The sequence below is a fragment of the Bombina bombina genome, chromosome 3 (assembly GCF_027579735.1).
Source record: "Bombina bombina isolate aBomBom1 chromosome 3, aBomBom1.pri, whole genome shotgun sequence".
NCBI classification, from domain to species: Eukaryota; Metazoa; Chordata; class Amphibia; order Anura; family Bombinatoridae; genus Bombina; species Bombina bombina.
In genome coordinates, this window is record NC_069501.1 from 568,970,047 (window position 1) to 568,993,234 (window position 23,188).

A 23,188-nucleotide genomic window follows, 5' to 3' on the forward strand; every position below is an offset into this window, starting at 1 on the left:
AAGGTAATCTGACATAGATTTATAGGGTGATGGCTGTTTGCCTTTGAGAAAGCAGTAAGTGAAACGCTATGTCAGGTGTTTGCATACTGGGATCTTCACTTTTGTCATTTTGGTTTGTGTTACAAAATGTTGAATTCCTTCCTTACTTTATTGATTAAATTATAAATCACTCTTATTGTGAAGTGTTTATGACAGCCCTTTTTGCTGCAATTATGAGGGTACCAACTTGAGAGGTAATTTGTTAGCTTTATTGTCCACTTTGGGTATTCATGTAATTATAGACGTTTACTAAGATAAATGTAAATGAAATATCTGTTAATACATTTTAATCAAAACATTTAACAACATATATTTTTGTTATAAATATAATAAAAGTTAACATTTATATTGATGAAAGCTTATTTACTCTGTATATTAAAGTATGTGTGCCTAAAAATTTAATACTGTTGCTTTCCTCTCACTGTTGAAAATAAAATGTAATTCTGAAATCTAATTTTCATAGCTAATTTGCTTTATAAAACCTAGGTCTATAAATAATGGTGTTGTGGGAAGGTGATTTGATGCTAAACATGAAATTCTAAATTGTGTGTTACAATTTTATAAATACTTGATTCTGTTTTATTTGATTTTCTAAAAATGCACAAACTGCCCAAAATTACCAATATACCAAGACTGATTTATTTTCTTTCCTTGTTTATTATTTAGTAGAGAGTTAATTTTCATTTAAAAAAAAATTGTGAATTTTGTTCACTATATTTAGAGATAAGACCTGCTGTTTTTTAATAAAATAAAAAAAAGTAAAATTAAATTTTGTATTTTTGTATATTTAGCTGTATGACTTAATGACCATGGCCTTCAAGTACCAGGTTCTGCTTTGCCCTCGTCCAAAAGACATCTTACTTGTCACTTTCAACCACATGGATGCCATTAAAGATTTCATCCGAGACTCTCCTAGCATCTTGAATCAAGTGGACGAGACTTTCCGTCAGCTTATTGAGGTAAGAGCATTTATGCCTTGATGTTCCGTTTAGTATTTTGTAATCGTTTTACTATTTATGTACTACAAGTAGAACAAAAAAACAGTTTATTGTCAACAATACTGTACCTATAATAACTAAAATAAATAAATAGAGCATCTACATAAACTTTAGTTTCTCTTGTTAAGTGTATCCAGTCCACGGATCATCCATTACTTATGGAATATATTCTCCTTCCCAACAGGAAGTTGCAAGAGTCCACCCACAGCAAAGCTGCTATATAGCTCCTCCCCTAACTGCCATACTCAGTCATTCTCTTGCAAGCCTCAACATAGATAGGAGGTCGTGAGAGTCTGTGGTTTTTTATACTTAGTTTATTCTTCAATCAAAAGTTTGTTATTTTTAAATGGCACCGGAGTGTGCTGTTTATCTCAGGCAGTATTTGGAAGAAGAATCTGCCTGCGTTTTTCTATGATCTTAGCAGACGTAACTAAGATCCATTTGCTGTTCTCACACATTCTGAGGAGTGAGGTACTTCAGAGGGGGAATGGCGTGCAGGTTTTCCTGCAGATAAGGTATGTGCAGTAAAATATTTTTCTAGGAATGGAATTGACTAAGAAAATACTGCTGATACCGAAGTAATGTAAGTAAAGCCTTAAATGCAGCGATAGCGACTGGTATAGGCTTATTAATAGAGATACATACTCTTATAAAAATGTTTTAAAACGTTTGCTGGCATGTTTAATCGTTTTTTTAACGTACATTGGTGATAACACTGTAATGTTGGTATAGCCTTACATGCAGTAAAAGCGACTGGTATCAGGCTTATTAATAGAGATACATACTCTTGTAAAAATGTGTTTTAAAACGTTTGCTGGCATGTTTAATCGTTTTTTAACATATGTTTGGTGATAAAACTTATTGGGGCCTAAGTTTTTTCCACATGGCTGGCTTAAATTTTGCATAGAAACAGTTAACTGAAGCTTCCCACTGTTGTAATATGAGTGGGAAGGCCTAATTTAGCGCTTTTTCTCTTGTTAAGTGTATCCAGTCCACGGATCATCCATTACTTATGGAATATATTCTCCTTCCCAACAGGAAGCTGCAAGAGTCCACCCACAGCAAAGCTGCTATATAGCTCCTCCCCTAACTGCCATATTCAGTCATTCTCTTGCAAGCCTCAACATAGATAGGAGGTTGTGAGAGTCTGTGGTGCTTTCTACTTAGTTTATTCTTCAATCAAAAGTTTGTTATTTTTAAATGGCACCGGAGTGTGCTGTTTATCTCAGGCAGTATTTGGAAGAAGAATCTGCCTGCGTTTTTCTATGATCTTAGCAGACGTAACTAAGATCCATTTGCTGTTCTCACACATTCTGAGGAGTGAGGTACTTCAGAGGGGGAATGGCGTGCAGGTTTTCCTGCAGATAAGGTATGTGCAGTAAAATATTTTTCTAGGAATGGAATTGACTAAGAAAATACTGCTGATACCGAAGTAATGTAAGTAAAGCCTTAAATTCAGCGATAGCGACTGGTATCAGGCTTATTAATAGAGATACATACTCTTGTAAAAATGTGTTTTAAAACGTTTGCTGGCATGTTTAATCGTTTTTTAACATATGTTTGGTGATAAAACTTATTGGGGCCTAAGTTTTTTCCACATGGCTGGCTTAAATTTTGCATAGAAACAGTTCCTGAGGCTTTCCACTGTTATAGTATAAAAGTTACAGTTGGTGCAGTTAAAATTACAAACAGTGACATTCAGCTTCCCTCAGCAGTCCCCTGCATGCTATAGGACATCTCTGAAGGGCTCAAAAGGGCTTCAAAAGTAGGAGCTGTTATGACTGTTTAAAACATATTTTTCGTTTTGTTAATCTGTTTTTTGTATTAAGGGGTTAATCATCCATTTGCAAGTGGGTGCAATGCTCTGCTAACTTGTTACATACACTGTAAAAATTTTGTTAGTTTAACTGCCTTTTTTCACTGTTATTTCAAATTTTGGCAAAATTTGTTTCTCTTAAAGGCACAGTAACGTTTTATATATTTGCTTGTTAACTTGATTTAAAGTGTTTTCCAAGCTTACTAGTCTCATTATTAGTCTGTTCTAACATGTCTGACATAGAGGAAGCTCTGTGTTCATTATGTTTTAAAGCCATGGTGGAACCCCATCTTAGAATGTGTACCAGATGTACTGATTTCATGTTAAACAATAAAGATCATTTTTTGTCTTTAAAAACATTATCACCAGAGGATTCTGTCGTGGGGTAGTTATGCCGACTAACTCTCCCCACGTGTCAGACCTTTTGACTCCGCTTTAGGGACTCACGCTCAAATGGCGCCAAGTACATCAAGGGCACCCATAGCGTTTCTTTACCAGGGCATTCTGTCGAGGGGAAAGTTATGCCGACTAACTCTCCCCACGTGTCAGACCCTTCGACTCCCGCTTCAGGGACTCACGCTCAAATGGCGCCAAGTACATCAAGGGCGCCCATAGCGTTTATTTTACAAGACATGGCAAAGGTGGTGAATAATATTCTGGCAGCAGTATTAGTCAGACTACCTGAAATTAAAGGAAAGCAGTTAGCTCTGGGGGTAGATACAGAGCATACAGACGCTTTAAGAACCATGTATGATACTACCTCACAATATGCTTAGTCTGTGGGTGATTTTTTTTTTTTTTTTTTGACTCAGGGAAGATGATTTAACCTGATTCTGATATTTCTACATTTAAAATTTATGCTTGAGAACCTCCACTTGTTGCTCAGGGAGGCTTTGGCTGCTCTGAATGAATGTGTACAATCGCAGGGCCAGAGAAATTATGTAGACTGGATAAATAATATGCAGTGCCGGTGTGTACTGATGTTTTTCCAATACCTAAAGAGGTTTACTAAAAATTTTTTTAATAAGGAATGGGATAGACCAGGTGTGCCGTTCTCTTCCCCTCTATTTTTTAGAAGAATGTTTTCTAATAGTTACCACCACACGGACTTCTGGCAGACAGTTCCTAAGGTGGAGAGAAGAGTTTCTACTCTAGCTAAGCGTACCACTACCTCTGACGAGGACAGTTGTGCTTTTTAGATCCAATGGATAAAAAATGTTTATTCAACAGGGTTTTATCCTGCAGCCCCTTGCATACATTGCTTCTGTCACTGCTGCTGCGGCGTTCTGGGTTGAGTCTCTTGATGAGGCTTTACAGTTAAGCGACTCCATTGGATGAATATATTTGACAAGCTTATGCTAGCCAATTCCTTTGTTTTCTGATGCCTTGTTCATTTGACTAGACTACGGCTAAGAATTCTGTTTTTTACTATACTGGCGCGCAGAGCGCTATGGCTATATCATGGTCAGCTGTCGTGACTTTAATAAATAAGCTACTTAACTTCCCTTCAAGGGGCAGACCCTATTCGGGCCTGGTTTGAAGGAGATTATTGCTTATATCATGGAGGAAAAGGTCATGCCCTTCCTCAGGATAGGTCTAAATCAAGGGAAAAAAAAAAAAAAAAGTCTAATTTTCGTACCTTTTAAAAACTTCAGGGCAGGTGTGGCATCCTCTTCCTCTAAGGCAAAACAAGAGGGAATTTTTGCTCAGTCCAAGGCGGTCTGGAGACAATCGGACCTGGAACAAAGATAAGCAGGCCAAGGAGCCTGCTGCTGCCTCTAAGGCAGCATGAAGGAACGGACCCTATCCGGTAACGGATCCTATAGGGGGCAGACTTTCATTCTTTGCCGGCGTGGGCAAGAGATTGCCCAGGATCCCTAGGCATTGGAATTTATATCCCAGAGATATCTTCTGGATTTCAAAGATTCCCCCCCCAAAAAAAGGGGAGATTTCGCCTTTCCAATTATCTGCAAACCAGATAAAGAAGGAGGCATTCTTACATTGTGTACGAGATCCATCCAGTTCCAAGAGAGGAACAGGGGACAGAGTTTTTACTCAAATCTGTTTGTGGTTCCCAAGGAGAGGGAACCTTCAGACCTATTTTGGATCTAAAAGATCTTAAACAAATTCCTCAGAATTCCGTCATTTAAGATGGAAACTATTCGTACCATCTTAACTATGATCCAGGAGAGTCAATAGAGGACTACAATGGATTTGAAGGATGTTTATCCTCACATTGTGATGCATAAAGATCACCATCGTTTTTCAGGTTTGCCTTTCTAGACAGGCATTACCAGTTTGTAGCTCTTTTCCGTTTGGGATATCTACAGCCCCAAGAATCTTTATGGAGGTTCTGGGGTCGCTTTGGCGGTCCTTAGCCGCGGGGCATAGAAGGTGGCCCCATTATCTAGACGACACCTCCTGATACAGGCGTCAAACATCAAATTGCCAAGTCTCATACGGACGTAGTACTGGCTTTTCTGAGATCACATGGGTGGAAAAGTGAACAAGGAAAGAGTTCTCTATCCCCAATCTCAAGGGTTTCCCTCTTAGGGACTCTGATAGATTCTGTAGAAATGAAAATTTACCTGACGGAGTCCAGGTTGTCAAAGTTTTCTACATTTCTGCCGTGTTTTTCATTCCATCCGCGCCCTTCGGTGGCTCAGTACATGAATGAAATCGGCTTTAATGGTAGCGGCAAGGGACATAGTACCGTTTGCACGTCTACATTTCAGACCGCTGCAACTATGCATGCTCAGTCAGAGGAACGGGGATTACACAGGTTTGTCCCCCTGTTAAACCTGGACCAAGAGACCAGAGATTCTCTGGTGACTATGTCGGGTCCATCTGTCCAAGGGTATGACCTTCCGCAGGTCAGATGGGACAATTGTTACAATAGATGCCAGCCTTTTAGGTTGGGATGCAGTCTGGAACTCCCTGAAGGCTCAGGGATAGTGGACTTAGGAGGAGACCCTCCTTCTAATAAATATTCTGGAACTGGGAGTGATATTCCATGCTCTTCAGACTTGGCCTCAGTTAGCAACTCTGAGGTACATCATATTCAGTCGGACAATATACACGACTGTGGTTTACATCAGCCATCAAGGGGGAACAGAAGTTCCCCTAGCGATGTTAGAAGTCTTACATAATTCACTGGACAGAGACTCACTCTTGTCTATCAGCTATCCATATCCCAGGTGTTGAGAACTGGGAGGTGGTTTTCCTAAGTCGTCAGACTTTTCTTCCGGGGGAGTGGGATTTCCTCCGGAGGTCAAGACCAAGCAGGAGAGGGCTTTGGTGTTTTTGTCAGCGCCTGCGTAGCCACGCAGGACCTGGTATGCAGATCTGGTGGACATGTCATCCTTTCCATCACGGTCTCTGCTTCTGAGACAGGTCCCCTCTACCTCAGGGTCCTTTCAACCATCTAAATAGAATCAATCTGAGATGGACTGCCTGGAGACTGAACGCTTGATGTTATCAAAGCATGGCTTCTCCGAGTCAGTCATTGATACCTTAATACAGACATGAAAGCCTGTCTCTAGGAAAATTGAACATAGATATGGTGTAAATATCTGATTGTTATGAATCCAAGGGTTACTCATGGAGTAAAGTCTGGATTCCCAGGATATTATCTTTTCTCCAAGATGTTTTGGAGAAAAGGGTTGTCAGCTAATTCCTTAAAAGGACAGATTTTTACCTCTGTCTATTTTTTTTGCACAAGCGTCTGGCAGGTATTCTAGACGTTCAGGCATTTGGTCAGGCTTTGGTTAGATCCAAGCCTGTGTTTAAAACTGTTGCTCCACCATGGAGCTTAAACCTGGTTCTCAAGGTTCTTCAAGAAGTTCAGTTTGAACCTTTTTTGTTCCATAGATATCAATATTTATCTTGGAAAGTTCCTTTTGGGTAGCTATTTCCTCGACTCGTAGAGTCTCCAAGTTATCTGTGTGACAATGTGATTCTCCTTATCTGGTCCTTCGTACGGATAAGGTAGTCCTGCGTACCAACCTGGGTTTTTTCCTAAGGTGGGTATCTAACAAGAACATCACTCAAGAGATAGTTGTTCCATGCATGTATCCTAATCCTTCCTCAAAGAAGGAACGTCTATTACACAATATTGGACGTGGTTTTGTGCTTTAAAGTTTTACTTACAAGCTACTACAGTTTTCATCAAACGTTCACCTTGTTTGTTGTCTATTCTGGACAGAGGAGAGGTCAAAAGACTTCAGCAGCCTCTCTGGCTTTTTGGTTAAAAAGCATAATTCATTTAGCTTATGAGACTGCTGGACAGCAGCCTCCTGAAGGGATTACAGCTCATTCTACTAGAGCTGTGGTTTTCACTTGGGCCTTTTTTAAATGTGGCTTCTGTTGAACAGATTTACAAGACGGAGTCTTGGTCTGCGCTTCATACTTTTTCAAATTTAACAGTTTTGATACCTTGCTTCTTCGGGAGGCTATTTCTCTTGTTAAGTGTATCCAGTCCACGGATCATCCATTACTTATGGGATGTTAACTCCTCCCCAACAGGAAGTGCAAGAGGATTCACCCAGCAGAGCTGCTATATAGCTCCTCCCTAACTGCCATTACCATCATTCTCTTGCACCCAACGAATAGATAGGATGTGTGAGAGGACTGTGGTGATTATACTTAGTTTCATACCTTCAATCAAAAGTTTGTTATTTTATAATAGCACCGGAGTGTGTTATTCCTTCTCTGGTAGAATTTGAAGAAGAATCTACCTGAGTTTTCTATGATTTTAGCCGGAGTAGTTTAAGATCTATTGCTGTTTCTCGGCCATCTGAGGAGAGGTAAACTTCAGATCAGGGGACAGCAGGCAGATTAATCTGCAAAGAGGTATGTAGCAGCTTATTATTTTCTGACAATGGAATTGATGAGAAAATTCTGCATACCGATATAATGTAAACTCAGCCTTAATGCAGTAGTAGCAACTGGTATCAGGCTGTCATGTATGTATATTTTACACTTCAGTATTCTGGGGAATGGCACTTCACTGGAATTATACTGTATGCATAAAACTTTAGCCTAATTTGCAGGGACTAGCAACAGGCTTTTTAATAACACTCAATTTATTAATGTTAAATGTTTTTTGCTGGCATGTAAAATCGTTTAATTTTCTGAGGTACTGGGTGAAAAAAATGTTTTGGGCACTATTTGTTTCCACTTGGCAGTCGTTTTATTTAATTTATGACCAGTTTACTGATCTCTCTCACTGTTAGCTACCAGGGTTAGTTATCCTTTGCTAATGGGAGCAATCCTTTGCTAAAATTGTGTTTTTTACAAAGATTTGATGCTATAACTTTTCAGTTTATTAATTTTCAACTGTCATAAACTTTTTTCTGTGCTTCATATAGGCACAGTACGTTTTCAATTATAGTAAATTACTTGAAAAGTATTTCCAAGTTTCTAGTTTATTTGCTAGTGTGTTAAACATGTCTGATTCAGAGGAAGATATCTGTGCTAAATGTGCTAAAGCCAAAGTGGAGCCCAATAGAAATTTATGTACTAACTGTATTGATGCTACTTTAAATAAAAGTCAATCTGTACAAATTGAACATATTTCACCAAACAACGAGGGGAGAGTTATGCCGACTAACTCGCCTCACGTGTCCGTACCTGCATCTCCCGCTCGGGAGGTGCGTGATATTGTAGCGCCGAGTACATCTGGGCGGCCATTACAAATCACATTACAGGATATGGCTACTGTTATGACTGAAGTTTTGGCTAAATTACCAGAACTAAGAGGTAAGCGTGATCACTCTGGGGTGAGAACAGAGTGCGCTGATAATATTAGGGCCATGTCAGACACTGCGTCACAATTTGCAGAACATGAGGACGGAGAGCTTCATTCTGCGGGTGACGGTTCTGATCCAAACAAAACTGGATTCAGATATTTCAAATTTTAAATTTAAGCTGGAAAACCTCCGTGTATTACTAGGGGAGGTGTTAGCGGCTCTGAATAATTGTAAACAGTTGCAATACCAGAGAAAATGTGTAGGTTGGATAAATATTTTGCGGTACTACCGGCGAGTACTGACGTTTTTCCTATACCTAAGAGACTTACTGAAATTGTTACTAAGGAGTGGGATAGACCCGGTGTGCCGTTCAACCCCCTCCGATATTTAGAAAGATGTTTCCAATAGACGCCACCACACGGGACTTATGGCAAACGGTCCCTAAGGTGGAGGGAGCTTTTCTACTTTAGCTAAGCGTACCACTATCCCGGTGGAGGATAGCTGTGCCTTTTCAGATCCAATGGATAAAAAGTTAGAGGGTTACCTTAAGAAATGTTTGTTCAACAAGGTTTTATATTGCAACCTCTTGCATGCATTGCGCCTGTCACGCTGCAGCAGCATTTTGGTTTGAGTCTCTGGAAGAGACACTTGAATCAGCTCCATTAGATGAGATTACACACAAGCTTAAAGCCCTTAAGTTAGCTAACTCATTTATTTCAGATGCTGTAGTACATTTAACTAACTTACGGCTAAGAATTCCGGATTCGCCATTCAGGCACGCAGAGCACTGTGGCTAAAATCCTGGTCAGCTGACGTTACTTCAAATCTAAATTGCTTAATATCCTTTCAAAGGGCAGACCTTATTGGGCCGGGTTGAAAGAAATTATCGCTGACATTACAGGAGGTAAAGGCCATGCCCTGCCTCAAGACAGAGCCAAACCTAAGGCTAGACAGTCTAATTTTCGTTCCTTTCGTAATTTCAAAGCAGGAGCAGCATCAACTTCCTCTGCACCAAAACAGGAAGGAGCTGTTGCTCGCTACAGACAAGGCTGGAGACCTAACCAGTCCTGGAACAAGGGCAAGCAGGCAGGAAACCTGCTGCTGCCCCTAAGACAGCATGAATCGAGGCCCCCGATCCGGGAACGGATCTAGTGGGGGCAGACTTTCTCTCTTCACCCAGGCTTGGGCAAGAGATGTCAGGATCCCTGGGCGTTAGAGATCATATCTCAGGGATACCTTCTAGGACTTCAATTCTCTCCCCAAGAGGGAGATTTCATCTGTCAAGGTTGTCAACAAACCAAATAAAGAAAGAGGCGTTTCTACGCTGCGTACAAGATCTTTTATTAATGGGAGTGATCCATCCGGTTCCGCGGTCGGAACAAGGACAAGCGTTTTACTCAAATCTGTTTGTGGTTCCCAAAAAAGAGGGAACTTTCAGGCCAATCTTGGATTTAAAGATCCTAAACAAATTCCTAAGAGTTCATCGTTCAAAATGGAAACTATTCGGAACAATTTTACCCATGATCCAAAAGGGTCAGTACATGACCACAGTGGATTTAAAGGATGCTTACCTTCACATACGATTCACAAAGATCATTACCGGTATCTAAGGTTTGCCTTTCTAGACAGGCATTACCAGTTTGTAGCTCTTCCATTCGGATTGGCTACGGCTCCGAGAATCTTCACAAAGGTTCTGGGTGCTCTTCTGGCGGTACTAAGACCGCGAGGAATTGCGGTAGCTCCGTACCTAGACGACATTCTGATACAAGCTTCAAGCTTTGAAACTGCCAAGTCTCATACAGAGTTAGTACTGGCATTTCTAAGGTCGCATGGATGGAAGGTGAGCGAAAAGAAGAGTTCTCTCTTTCCACTCACAAGAGTTCCCTTCTTGGGGACTTATATAGATTCTGTAGAAATGAAGATTTACCTGACAGAAGACAGGTTAACAAAGCTTCAAAATGCATGCCGTGTCCTTCATTCCATTCAACACCCGTCAGTAGCTCAATGCATGGAGGTGATCGGCTTAATGGTAGCAGCAATGGACATAGTACCCTTTGCACGCCTACATCTCAGACCGCTGCAATTGTGCATGCTAAGTCAGTGGAATGGGGATTACTCAGACTTGTCCCCTCTGAATCTGGATCAAGAGACCAGAAATTCTCTTCTATGGTGGCTTTCTCGGCCACATCTGTCCAGGGGGATGCCATTCAGCAGGCCGGACTGGACAATTGTAACAACAGACGCCAGCCTACTAGGTTGGGGCGCTGTCTGGAATTCTCTGAAGGCTCAGGGACAATGATTCAGGAGGAGAGTCTCCTACCAATAAACATTCTGGAATTGAGAGCAGTTCTCAATGCCCTTCTGGCTTGGCCCCAGTTAACAACTCAGGGGTTCATCAGGTTTCAGTCGGACAACATCACGACTGTAGCTTACATCAACCATCAGGGAGGGACAAGAAGCTCCCTAGCAATGATGGAAGTAATCAAAGATAATTCGCTGGGCAGAGTCTCACTCTTGCCACCTGTCAGCAATCCACATCCCGGGAGTGGAGAACTGGGAGGCGGATTTCTTAAGTCGTCAGACTTTTCATCCGGGGGAGTGGGAACTTCATCCGGAGGTCTTTGCCCAAATACTTCGACGTTGGGGCAAACAGAGATAGATCTCATGGCGTCTCGACAGAACGCCAAGCTTCCTCGTTACGGGTCCAGATCCAGGGATCCGGGAGCGGTTCTGATAGATGCTTTGACAGCACCTTGGACCTTCGGGATGGCTTATGTGTTTCCACCTTCCCGATGCTTCCTCGATTGATTGCCAGAATCAAACAGGAGAGAGCATCAGTGATTCTAATAGCGCCTGCATGGCCACGCAGGACTTGGTATGCAGATCTAGTGGACATGTCATCCTGTCCACCTTGGTCGCTACCTCTGAAACAGGACCTTCTGATCCAGGGTCCCTTCAAACATCAAAATCTAATTTCTCTGAAGCTGACTGCTTGGAAATTGAACGCTTGATTTTATCAAAACGTGGTTTTTCTGAGTCAGTTATTGATACCTTAATACAGGCTAGGAAGCCTGTTACCAGAAAGATTTACCATAAGATATGGCGCAAATACTTATATTGGTGCGAATCCAAGAGTTACTCATGGAGTAAGGTTAGGATTCCGAGGATATTGTCTTTTCTACAAGAAGGTTTAGAAAAGGGTTTATCCGCTAGTTCCTTAAAGGGACAGATTTCAGCTCTGTCCATTCTTTTACACAAACGTCTGTCAGAAGTTCCGGACGTTCAAGCTTTTTGTCAGGCTTTAGCTAGGATCAAGCCTGTGTTTAAAACTGTTGCTCCACCATGGAGTTTGAACTTAGTTCTTAATGTTTTACAGGGGGTTCCGTTTGAACCCCTTCATTCCATTGATATCAAGTTGTCATCTTGGAAAGTTCTGTTTTTAATGGCGATTTCCTCGGCTCGAAGAGTCTCTGAGTTATCTGCCTTACATTGTGATTCTCCTTATCTGATTTTTCATTCAGACAAGGTAGTTCTGCGTACTAAACCTGGGTTCCTACCTAAGGTGGTCACTAACAGGAATATCAATCAAGAGATTGTGGTTCCATCTTTGTGTCCTAATCCTTCTTCGAAAAAGGAACGTCTGCTACACAATCTAGATGTAGTCCGTGCCCTGAAATTTTATCTACAGGCAACTAAGGATTTTCGACAAACGTCTTCCTGTTTGTCGTTTATTCTGGTCAGAGGAGAGGTCAAAAAGCTTCGGCTACCTCTCTCTCCTTTTGGCTTCGTAGCATAATACGGTTAGCCTATGAGACTGCTGGACAGCAGCCTCCTGAAAGAATTACAGCACACTCTACTAGAGCTGTGGCTTCCACTTGGGCCTTTAAGAATGAGGCTTCTGTTGAAAGACTTGCAAGGCTGCAACTTGGTCTTCTCTTCATACTTTTTCCAAATTTTACAAATTTGACACTTTTGCTTCTTCGGAGGCTGTTTTTGGGAGAAAGGTTCTTCAGGCAGTGGTTCCTTCCGTATAAAGAGCCTGCCTGTCCCTCCCGTCATCCGTGTACTTTAGCTTTGGTATTGGTATCCCATAAGTAATGGATGATCCGTGGACTGGATACACTTAACAAGAGAAAACATAATTTATGCTTACCTGATAAATTTATTTCTCTTGTAGTGTATCCAGTCCACGGCCCGCCCTGTCACTTTAAGGCAGGTAATTTTTCCATTAAACTACAGTCACCACTGCACCCTATGGTTTTCTTTCTCTGCATGTTTTCGGTCGAATGACTGGTAATGGCAGTTAGGGGAGGAGCTATATAGCAGCTCTGCTGGGTGAATCCTCTTGCACTTCCTGTTGGGGAGGAGTTAATATCCCATAAGTAATGGATGATCCGTGGACTGGATACACTACAAGAGAAATAAATTTATCAGGTAAGCATAAATTATGTTTTCTCTTGTTAAGTACCTGCCTTGTCCCTCCCATCATCCGTGTACTTTAGCTTTGGTATTGGTATTCCATAAGTAATGGATGATCCGTGGACTGGATACACTTAACAAGAGAAAACATAATTTATGCTTACCTGATAAATTTATTTCTCTTGTAGTGTATCCAGTCCACGGCCCGCCCCAGTCACTTTAAGGCAGGTAATTTTTTCATTTGAACTACAGTCACCACTGCACCCTATGGTTTTTCCTTTCTCTGCATGTTTTCGGTCGAATGACTGAGTATGGCAGTTAGGGGAGGAGCTATATAGCAGCTTTGCTGTGGGTGGACTCTTGCAACTTCCTGTTGGGAAGGAGAATATATTCCATAAGTAATGGATGATCCGTGGACTGGATACACTACAAGAGAAATAAATTTATCAGGTAAGCATAAATTATGTTTTTTATTCACTAATTGTTTCCATGCATTTTATGAGTAATAATACACTTCTATACCTTGGATTGTTTTGTGTTTTAACTATTATATCTTCCTGCTGTTAGTATGAATTTTATAGTTCCTGGTCAAGATATAAAAAAAAAAAACCATGTGTCACAGAATCACAGCAGAGCATACTTTTAAACTGTTCCTTTCTTTTACAAGATATGACGAGTCCACGGATTTCATCCTTACTTGTGGGATTACGCCTCCTGGTCAGCAGGATGAGGCAAAGAGCACCACAGCAGAGCTGTATATATAGCTCCTCCCTTCCCTCCCACCCCAGTCATTCTCTTTGCCTGTGTTAGTGATAGGAAGAGGTAAAGTGAGGTGTTAGTTATAGATTCTTCAATCAAGTGTTTATTATTTTTAAATGGTGCCAGTGAGTACAATTTTTCTCAGGGTGGAGCATCAGATGTTTCAGCAATGGGAACTGAGGAGTTTTTGTTCTACATTATCACTCACTCCCCATGCTGGTGCTACCCTACTGATGGTCTTATATGATGTCACATAAAGCCCTATTTGTCCCCACAGATCTACAGGAGGTGATGTAAAGAGTCCTCTTATCGTGGGGGACAGGTTCAGATCAGCACTACGGTATGTACAGTCTTTTTGTTTTCTGGGGAATGCATGGCTCAGAACAGACTGGACATTAGTAGCTGCAGCTTAAGTGGGGTAACTAACTTGTAAACTATGTGTTAATTCCCTACCTGTTTTCCCTTATAACAGAATCTGTGTAAAAGGTGTTATCTGTGTAAAGTCAGTGGGTTGGTGTATGTGACCCATTTGCACTAACAGGGTTTTGAGAACGATGACAATAACAGTTGTGTTTACATATGCAGGCTGACGCTGGAGATGTAAAAGAGGGTTGTTAATCCTTTATTTATATGTGGCACGGTTTAATTGGGGATCATATTAGCTTATACAAGTAAACTGTGGAGATCGGGTTTACCCGACATTGATTTTTTCTTACAGCACCTTTTTTTGTATGTATACCGCCCACGAAGGGCGGGGCAACGTTTGCGCGCTTGATGCGCACTTGTTATTCCGATCTTGTTCACGGAGGGCTCCGTTTGCTTCCTAGGTTCGCTTGGTTTAACTTAAAAGAGCTAGATCAGCAAGCGGACTTGGGTAGTGGTTGCTTAAGGCATCTGGTTGGTGTGAGGTAGGCGCCACAGCAGAGCTGTGGCTTGGTGCAGGGGTTACATTTAGTTGTAATATAAAGGAGACTATATTAACCTAAGATTTATATATATTGGGTATAGCAACTGCTTATTGCTTGTTTGTTACCTTTTTTGCAGTAAAAAAATATATCATTTCCAATTGCAGTACAAATTTATGTCATTTTAAAATTTAAAGGCACAGTACCGTTTTTCAAATTTACACACAGTATTTTTTTTGTTATTTCTTATATCTGACACGACCAATTTTGTTCTTGTTTTTCTTTTTATCATGGCTGAATTATTGGAACAGACTTGTTCTATGTGCTTAGCTGCCAATGTGGAACCCCCTCTTACATTTTGTCCCTCCTGTACTGAGAGGGCTTTACAATTTAAAGAACACATTTTCTTTAATGCAAATAACTCTAAGGATGCTTCTCAGCTTGATGAGACTCAAGGTATGCCGCAACTTTCTCCCCAAGCGTCACAGCCTTTAACACCTGCTCAGACGCCATCAACTGCGTCCACCTCATTTACTCTGCAGGATATGGCGGCAATTATGTCATCTACTCTTACATAAGTTTTGTCTAAGTTGCCAGTGTTGCAAGGCAAACGTAGTAGAAGAGCGGACCAGGTGGTCCAGGCGACTTCTGACTCCTTGTTGCTGATCTCTGATGTACACTCCCAGGGCTCTGAAGTGTGAGGCAGGGAGACTCTGTCTGAAAGGGAATTGTCTGATTCAGGTAGTGCATTACCCCAGACAGATTCGGACGTAATGTCCTTCAGATTTAAGCTTGAACACCTCCGTCTGTTGTTGCGGGAGGTTTTGCTGACTCTGGATGATTGTGACTCTATTGTGGTGCCACCAGAGAAATTGTGTAAGATGGACAAATACTTAGAAGTTCCTTCTTATTCTGATGTTTTTCCGGTTCCTAAGAGAATTTCGGATATTATTACACGGGAATGGGAAAGACCGGGTATTCCATTTTCACCTTCCCCTACCTTTAAGAAAATGTACCCTATAGCTGACGCCGTTTGGGATTCTTGGCAGACAGTCCCTAAGGTGGAAGGAGCTATATCTACCCTGGCTAAGCGTACAACTATTCCTATTGAGGACAGTTGTGCTTTCAAAGACCTTATGGAAAAAAAATTGGAGGCTCTTCTAAAAAACCTATATATTCATCTAGGGTTTCTATTACAACCGACGGCCTGCATTGTCCCGGTTACAACTGCGGCCGCATTCTGGTTTGATGCCTTAGAAGAATCTCTTAAGACTGAGACTTCTTTAGAGGAAATATTGGATAGAATTAAGGCCCTTAAGAGAGGCAAATTCTTTTGTTACAGATGCCGCTTTCCAGATCGCCAAATTGGCGGCTAAAAATGCAGGATTTTCCATTTTAGCTTGCAGAGCCTTATGGTTAAAATCTTGGTCTGCGGATGTGTCCTCTAAATCCAAGCTTTTGGCTATTCCTTTCAAAGGTAAAACCCTATTCGGGCCTGACTTAAAAGAGATCATGTCTGACATTACGGGAGGTAAGGGTCATCTCCTACCTCAGGATAAGAATTCTAAGCAGAGGGGTAGACAGAGTAATTTTCGTTCCTTTCGAAATTTCAAGGGAGTCTCCTCTGCCTCTTCTGCTAAACAGGAAGGGAATTTTGCACAAACCAAGTCCGTCTGGAGACCTAACCAGGCTTGGAACAAGGGTAAACAACCCAAGAAGCCCGCTGCTGGTCCCAAGACAGCATGAAGGGGCGGCCCCCGATCCGGGACCGGATCTAGTAGGGGGCAGACTTTCTCTCTTTGTCCAGGCTTGGATAAGAGACGTTCAGGATCCTTGGACACTGGAAATCGTGTCTCAAGGGTATCAACTGGAGTTCAAAAATCCTTCTTTCACGATTGTCTGTAAACCAGATAAAAAGAGAGGCGTTCTTACGTTGTGTAAAAGACCTCTCCACTATGGGAGTAATTTGTCCCGTTCCAATTCTGGAACAGGGGCAGGGATTTTACTCAAATCTTTTCGTGGTTCCCAAAAAAGAGGGAACGTTCCGACCCATTTTAGATCTCAAGAGTATAAACAAGTTTCTCAGAGTCCCATCCTTCAAGATGGAGACTATTCATACAATTCTTCCATTGATCCAGGAGGGTCAATATATGACTACCGTGGATTTAAAGGATGCATACCTTCACATTCCTATCCACAAAGATCATCACCAGTTCCTAAGATTTGCCTTTCTGGACAAACATTTTCAGTTCGTGGCTCTGCCCTTCGGGTTGGCCACGGCACCCAGGATCTTCACAAAGGTTCTAGGGTCTCTGCTGGCGGTTTTCAGACCGTGGGGCATTGCAGTGGCACCGTATCTGGACAATATTCTGATCCAGGCGTCGTCTTATCAACTGACAAAGTCTCATACCGACATGGTTCTGTCCTTTCTAAGGACTCACGGGTGGAAGGTGAATCTAGAAAAGAGTTCACTAACTCCACAGACAAGGGTTCCTTTCTTGGGAACTCTAATAGATTCTGTATCTATGAAAATCTTCTTGATGGAGGTCAGAAAGTTAAAGATTCTGAATACATGCCGAGCCCTTCAGTCCAATCATCAGCCATCAGTGGCTCAGTGCATGGAGGTAATTGAATTGATGGTGGCGGCAATGGACATCATTCTGTTTGCTTGTTTTCATCTCAGACCTCTACAACTGAGCATGCTTAGACAGTGGAATGGAGATTATGCAAATTTGTCTCCTCAGATAGAGCTGGATCAGGAGACAAGAGACTCGCTTCTTTGGTGGATGTCGCAGGATCATATGTCTCAAGGGACGTGCTTCCGCAGACCCTCATGGGTGATAGTGACAACGGACGCCAGTCTACTTGGTTGGGTGCAGTCTGGAATTCCCTGAAGGCTCAGGGTGTGTGGACTCGTTCGGAAACTCTACTTCCAATCAATATTCTGGAATTAAGAGCGATATTCAATGTGCTTCAGACTTGGCCTCAGTTGACTTCAGCCAAATTCATCCAGTTCCAGTCGACAACATCACGACTGTGGCTTACATCAATCATCAGGGAGGAACAAGGAGTTCCTTAGCGATGACAGAAGTATCCAAGATAATTCGGTGGGCGGAGGCTCACTCTTGTTATCTGTCAGCAATATACATCCCAGGAGTGGACAACTGGGAAGCGGACTTTTTGAGCAGACAGACGTTTTATCCGGGGGAATGGGAACTCCATCCGGAGGTCTTTGCCACTCTGATTCTCAGGTGGGGCAGACCGGAATTGGATCTGATGGCGTCTCGTCAGAATGCCAAGCTCCCAAGATACGGATCCAGATGAAGGGATCCTCAGGCCGAACTGATAGACGCCTTGGCAGTGCCTTGGTCGTTCAGCCTAGCTTATGTGTTTCCAGTGTTTGCTCTCCTTCCCCGGGTAATTGCTCGGATCAAACAAGCCGCGCAGGACTTGGGATGCGGATCTGGTGGACATGTCCTCTCTGCCACCGTGGACGCTTCCATTGAGGCAGGACCTTCTCATTCAGGGACCCTTCCATCACCCGAATCTAGTTTCTCTGCAGCTAACTGCTTGGAGATTGAACGCTTGATTTTATCTAAGCGAGGGTTCTCTGATTCGGTCATTGATACCTTGATTCAGGCACGTAAGCCTGAAGATTTACCATAAGATATGGCGTAAATATCTTTATTGGTGCGAATCCAAGGGCTACTCGTGGAGTAGGGTTAGGATTCCCAGGATTTTATCTTTTCTCCAAGAAGGATTGGAGAAAGGGTTGTCAGCAAGTTCCTTAAAGGGACAGATTTCTGCTTTGTCTATTCTGTTACACAAACGTCTGTCAGATGTTCCAGACGTTCAATCTTTTTTGTCAGGCTCTAACTAGAATCAGGCCTGTGTTTAGACCAATTGCTCCTCCTTGGAGTTTGAATTTAGTTCTTAATGTTCTTCAAGGGGTTCCGTTTGAACCTATGCATTCCATAGATATTAAGTTGTTATCTTGGAAAGTTTTATTTTTGGTTGCTATTTCTTCTGCTTGCAGAGTTTCTGAGCTTTCAGCTTTACAATGTGATTCTCCTTATCTTATTTTCCATTCTGATAAGGTGGTCTTACGTACTAAACCTGGTTTCCTTCCTAAGGTTGTTTCTGATAAGAATATTAATCAGGAAATTGTTGTTCCTTCCTTGTGTCCTAACCCTTCTTCTAAGAAGGAGCGTCTGTTACATAACTTGGACGTGGTTCGTGCCCTGAAGTTTTACTTGCAGGCGACTAAGGATTTCCGTCAATCATCTTCATTATTTGTTGTTTTTTCTGGAAAGCGTCGGCTACCTCTTTCTTTTTGGCTGAAAAGTATCATCCGTCTTGCATATGAGACTGCTGGACAGCAGCCTCCCAAAAGAATTACGGCTCATTCTACTAGGGCTGTGGCTTCCTCATGGGCATTTAAGAACAATGCTTCTGTTGAACAGATTTGCAAGGCTGCAACTTGGTCGTCTCTTCACACTTTTTACAAATTTTACAAATTTGATACTTTTGCCTCGTCAGAGGCTGTTTTTGGGAAAAAGGTTCTTCAAGCAGTGGTGCCTTCCATTTAGGTTCCTGTCTTGTCCCTCCCTTTCATCCGTGTCCTGTAGCTTTGGTATTGTATCCCACAAGTAAGGATGAAATCCGTGGACTCGTCATATCTTGTAAAAGAAAAGGAAATTTATGCTTACCTGATAAATTTATTTCTTTTACGATATGACGAGTCCACGGCCCGCCCTGTCAATTTTTCAGACAGGGTTTTATTTTGGTTAAACTTCAGTCACCTCTGCACCTTGGCTTTTCCTTTCTCTTCCTAACTTCGGTCGAATGACTGGAGTAGGAGGGAAGGGAGGAGCTATATATACAGCTCTGCTGTGGTGCTCTTTGCCTCCTCCTGCTGACCAGGAGGCGTAATCCCACAAGTAAGGATGAAATCCGTGGACTCGTCATATTGTAAAAGAAATACATTTATCAGGTAAGCATAAATTTCCTTATTTGTTCTGTACTGGTTTTTGGCCTGTAGAAATCATACAGGAGGTCTTTGGTTGTATAATGTATATATGAGTTTGCTTATTGTGTATATATGTATAATGTATAAATGCGTTTGCTTATTGTGGTACCTGAATCTCCTGCATTTTACATTAGTACAACAGAATAATAAAATAATATATATAATTTGGTGAACTCATCTACAGTTTACAGATCAGATAGAAAAACATAACATTTTGTGCATATTTTGCACACTTTACATCACTTGTTCTAAGGTGCCGATCAGAGCTTTTGAAATGATGATCGTGAACAACCTGTGTGCATAAATTATTGCACAAGAATTTCCTTGTGCAGCACCTCCCACGATCTTGTGCAGCTAACCATGCTAACCTAAACCTTGTCAATCATTCCTGGCTGACCATTCTGGGAAAGTCTTTAAAGTCTGCCATTTATAAAGACCGCTATTTCTTAAATGGACATTAAACACTAAATACATTTCATTCACCTCCCTCTAATTATAGGTGCTGCCATTTTGAAACTAGGCTTCATTGCAGGTATCTGAAGGAGAGTTTCTGCACATGTCTAAACGTGTGTCAGCAGTGAAATGTAGTGAAAGCTAGATTTCAACATGGAAGCACATGTGACTAGAAGGAGGTGGAGGGTAATCTCAGTACTATGCTTATAATATGCATTTAGGGCTAGATTATTAGTGGATAACTAACAGTTACGCCTGAGCGATAAGGGGTTTATCACAGCTGTTTGCGCGGGTCTGATGTTTCGCTCGTATTACAAGTTGAAAGTAAAGTGATCGATTGAGCGCAAATTAAGTTAACGCACGTTGGTTATCGCGACCTCAGAGCTCTAGTTAATTGTTTTGCGAAACAAAACACATCAAATATACATTACAAAGTACAGTTACACCCATAATAACACCATCTAATAAAAATTATTTTAAAAAATTTGCACTAAAGGGCTCAAAGATATGAAGTCTCAGGTGTTCAGAAACCCCCCCAAAGGGTTTTAACATAGAGATACATAAATATACATCTCTAAAGATATATATATATATGTGAGTGTGTATCTATGTTTATATGTGTGCATCAGGGCTGGATCGTGCTACCGGGCCGCCATAGATAGGACCAAATAGTTAAATGCCTCACTCATGTGGCTAAGTTGAAGCAGGAGAAAACAGTGCAGGGCTGCCAGAGATGTATTACATTGGTCTTCCTGCACAGCCCCTGAGCACTCTGTAAAATTACTGCAGCTTTCTGCTAGTTAGGCTATAACAGTATTGGGACCTGTCCCGCCCCCAAAACAGCCTGATTATTATTTTACTGTACGGCATGCTGCCTGAACTCTTAGGTGTAGATTTATCAAAGGCTAGGCGAACTCTGTATGTGCTTTGCCTGTAACTGCGCCGCAGCTCGCCTCCGGAGAAGCGCACATGTGCGCCTGAATGTATCAAAAAAATAGACGTAACTTTGCACAGGCGAACTGGGGTGTAATAATGATAAGTTTTGCCTGTCGAAAAAAGCATTTACTCCTTATTTACTCCCTATTTATCACAGTACATCCGTATAAATATTTACGCTACCATGTCTTGATTATTAAAAAAGCGTTTTTTAGGTAACTAGCTTATATTTATATTATATAATGTTTCTGTGCTGTTTTTGCCATATGTTGATAATTTAAGATTGCAAAAATAAATATATCAATATATCGATATATATATAATATAACTGTCGGTACCCATATGCGCCTGTGGAAGAGCAAATTTCTGGCAATAACAGTCTCTTCTTGGCGCTGAGCCTTTGAAAAATTAGTTAAAATAAGAAAGTATTGCATCACAAGATGTAAAAGCATGTATTATAATGGTGTTCGCCTCAGTCTTTATGGCGAAATATACAACACGCAATTGAAGCCGAAATGTCAGTTCCCTATCGGCGCAAAGCAATGATAAATAAGAAACTGGGCGTATTTGTAGGCCGGGCTGTTAAATTACGCCTATTACTAATGTATGTTGTTGCACTCGGGAGCGTGCCTGTGTGCCTAGGCGAAAGGGCACAGAGAGCTTTGATGAATATGACGATCAGTTCGTATGCGCTGTTTTGGACGGAATTAAAGGAGAATGGCTTTGATAAATCTAGCCCCACGTCTTTACATCTGAGGGAAAATATTAACTTGTTCTAATGTTTAAAATGCACTCAGGTCCCTGGGAGGCAGCTTAGAAAATACTATTTTAAATTAAAACACTGTGCATAATAAAGCTGCTAAGTGATATATAAACAATGTATTACGTATGGCACTTGCTAACACGTCAATAAACACATGAGGTGCATTTTTATTTTCCGTACGTATACTTTATTAGCGTTTTAGCCTCTCAGCTGCCTCCCAGGGACCTGAGTGCATTTTAAAGATTAGAACAAGTTAATTTCTTCCCTCAGATGTGAAGACGTGTTGCTCACTTCCTGTTCTGTCACTACAGTTCCTGTATCATGATCAAACAGCACCGCCTGTAATGAAAAAGCTGGTGTCGTGTCGGTGCTAAATTCCGATGGGCCAGTCTATGTCCCCCCCCTCCTCCCCAGGACCATTCCAGGAACGATGACTGTTAAGAGGGAGAGACCCGTCACGTGTGCCTCAGGATCTTCTCTTCAGTCGCTGCTATGTCTGTGTGTGTGTGTATATATATATATATATATATATATATATATATATATATATATATGAAACCCACACAACACCTTAACATTAGGATGTATACCAGGTACATAGATGACTTGTTTTTGGTATGGAGTGGCAGTATAGACAGTCTTAATGAGTGGGTTGAGGATCTACATCATAGAGCAACCTCCATACGGTTTAATGGAGCATAATGTTACCCAAATACATTTCCTTGACCTCAATATATTCAAAGTGAAACATGATCAGGGCATGAGGTCTGGAACCTCACTTTACACCAAAGTCACGGATAGGAATTCATTATTGTTAGCATCTAGCTATCACCCTCGCCACCAAAAAATGGGGATAATATCCCCTCAACTCATGAGAGTAGTAAGAAACAATTCTGAACAAGATTTACGTGAATCTCAACTTGATTCTATGTGCCGCAAGTTGGAAGCAAGAAAATATGACAAACAGGATATTATCATGGCCAGACAGGCATTGGAGGCCTCTAACCAAGAGACCTTACAAAGACAAAGGATCTGTCTGTAATTGAAGACCAACAATTAAATTTCATCACCACCTTTACTTCTCTACATACTACTATACAAGAAGCTGTTCGCAGCAGATGGGACATCCTTGAAACAGATAAAAGCCTTGCCAATTGGAAACAGAAACCAGCTAGACTGGTCTACAGGAGAGCGAAAAACATCAGGGATCTGCTTGTAAAAACGGATCTAAAGGGTAGTCACCAGATGGATTCATGGCTACAACCAAGAAGAAAGGGATGCTTTTGGTGTGGTGAATGCGTCACCTGCAACTCAATGCAGA

General features: G+C 41.5%; 1 protein-coding gene across 2 annotated transcripts in view; it reads left to right on the top strand.

The window, feature by feature from the left end:
• Nucleotides 1-23,188, top strand: part of OSCP1 (organic solute carrier partner 1) — a 269,469-nt gene that overhangs the window by 93,962 nt on the left and 152,319 nt on the right. For both annotated transcript variants that reach the window (XM_053707128.1, XM_053707129.1), the window contains one exon: nucleotides 831-998. In XM_053707128.1, the coding sequence (XP_053563103.1) occupies nucleotides 831-998 (168 nt within the window). The remainder of the gene's footprint in view (nucleotides 1-830; nucleotides 999-23,188) is intronic.